Source organism: Poromitra crassiceps (genome assembly GCF_964638095.1).
Source record: "Poromitra crassiceps genome assembly, chromosome: 17".
Taxonomy (NCBI): domain Eukaryota; kingdom Metazoa; phylum Chordata; class Actinopteri; order Beryciformes; family Melamphaidae; genus Poromitra; species Poromitra crassiceps.
In genome coordinates, this window is record NC_139635.1 from 37,577,130 (window position 1) to 37,578,459 (window position 1,330).

The 1,330-nt window shown below is 42.0% G+C and overlaps 1 protein-coding gene across 1 annotated transcript in view; it reads left to right on the forward strand.

The window, feature by feature from the left end:
• The window catches only part of LOC310792396 (NLR family CARD domain-containing protein 3-like), a gene marked incomplete at both ends in the record, with an annotated part of 9,484 nt that extends 8,823 nt beyond the window's left edge, over positions 1–661 (forward strand). The window contains one exon of the mRNA XM_083654111.1: positions 90–661. Coding sequence (XP_083510237.1) covers positions 90–661 — 572 coding nt within the window. The remainder of the gene's footprint in view (positions 1–89) is intronic.
• Positions 662–1,330: the final 669 nt, after the last annotated feature.

The window sequence follows — 1,330 nt, forward strand, 5'->3', positions numbered from 1 at the left end:
ATGTGTCCACATGTGAACAACAAAGGCATTATATTCTATTCTGTTCTATTTTAACCTGCTGCTGTATTGAGTCTTGTTCTCTCCATCAGATGCCTGTGAACTCACACTGGACCTAAACACAGCACACAAAGTGCTCCTCCTGTCTGAAGACAAGAGAAAGGTCACAGTGGGAGGAGAGGAGCAGCCATATCCTGATAACCCAGAGAGATTTCACTGCTGGAAACAGCTGTTGTGTAGAAATGGTCTGGATGGTCGCTGTTATTGGGAGGTCGAGAGGGAAGGAGGGGTTCACATAGGAGTTACTTACAGAGAAATCGGTAGGAAAGGACAGGGTGCTGAAAGCTGGATTGGAAGGAATGAACAGTCCTGGAGTCTGTTCTGCTTTGGTAACAATTACTATGTCTGTCACAATGATAAATCAATATCATTAACCAATTCGCCCTCCGCCTCTGACTCGAACAGAGTAGCAGTGTATCTGGACTGGCTTGCTGGCTCCCTGTCCTTCTACACAGTTTCTTCTGACAAACTAATCCACCTCCACACCTTTGACTCCAAATTCAGTAAACCACTGTATCCTGGGTTTGAGATCTGGTCTGGGCCTGGTTCCACAGTGTCTCTGTGTCAGATAGAGGGAGAGAGATACACTCACACTCCTGACTAAAGACAACTGCTCTTGAAGTGTGAAGAAAAAGACCCTAAGCCTAACCCAGATTGTATTTCCAATCCAAGGCATTTTATTTGGGCTAATTGTATTTGAATTACATGAAATCCGTCCATCTTTCAAATTGATGCAACGAAGAAAACACTATAACTAGCAAACATGCCATCCTGCTTTTACAATACACCATACCTTCAATTCTAAGTTTCATTCTTTAATTTCATTCCAACACACACAAAATAAAGGCATGTGGCATACTGTAGTTTTTCATTTATATGAGGAAAATATCTTGTTAATAGTAGAAAGCATTAACACACTTGCAGTGAGCAGATCATATGAAAATATGATTTTCATCTGTGAAAATGCCACTTCACAGAGGCCTAAGTGAATCCAAAGTAGACATTATTAGTGCATTGCGGTGAGGAGAGGAAAAACGTCTCTGCTGTCAAATCCGGATCCATTAACTCATTGAGTGCCAGCCACTTTTGGAGAACGGACGCTCCCAGTGCCAGAGTTTCAGAGCGTTTTCAGTGATTTCTCGAGGCCCACAGAATATTGTGTGATATTACTATGTAAACACCGAACACGCCAAAAGAACGATGAGACTCTCTTCTATCATCAGCAAAAAAAAAGTTTATTGATATCATTTTCCGTTCCTTAGTTATCAGCCGG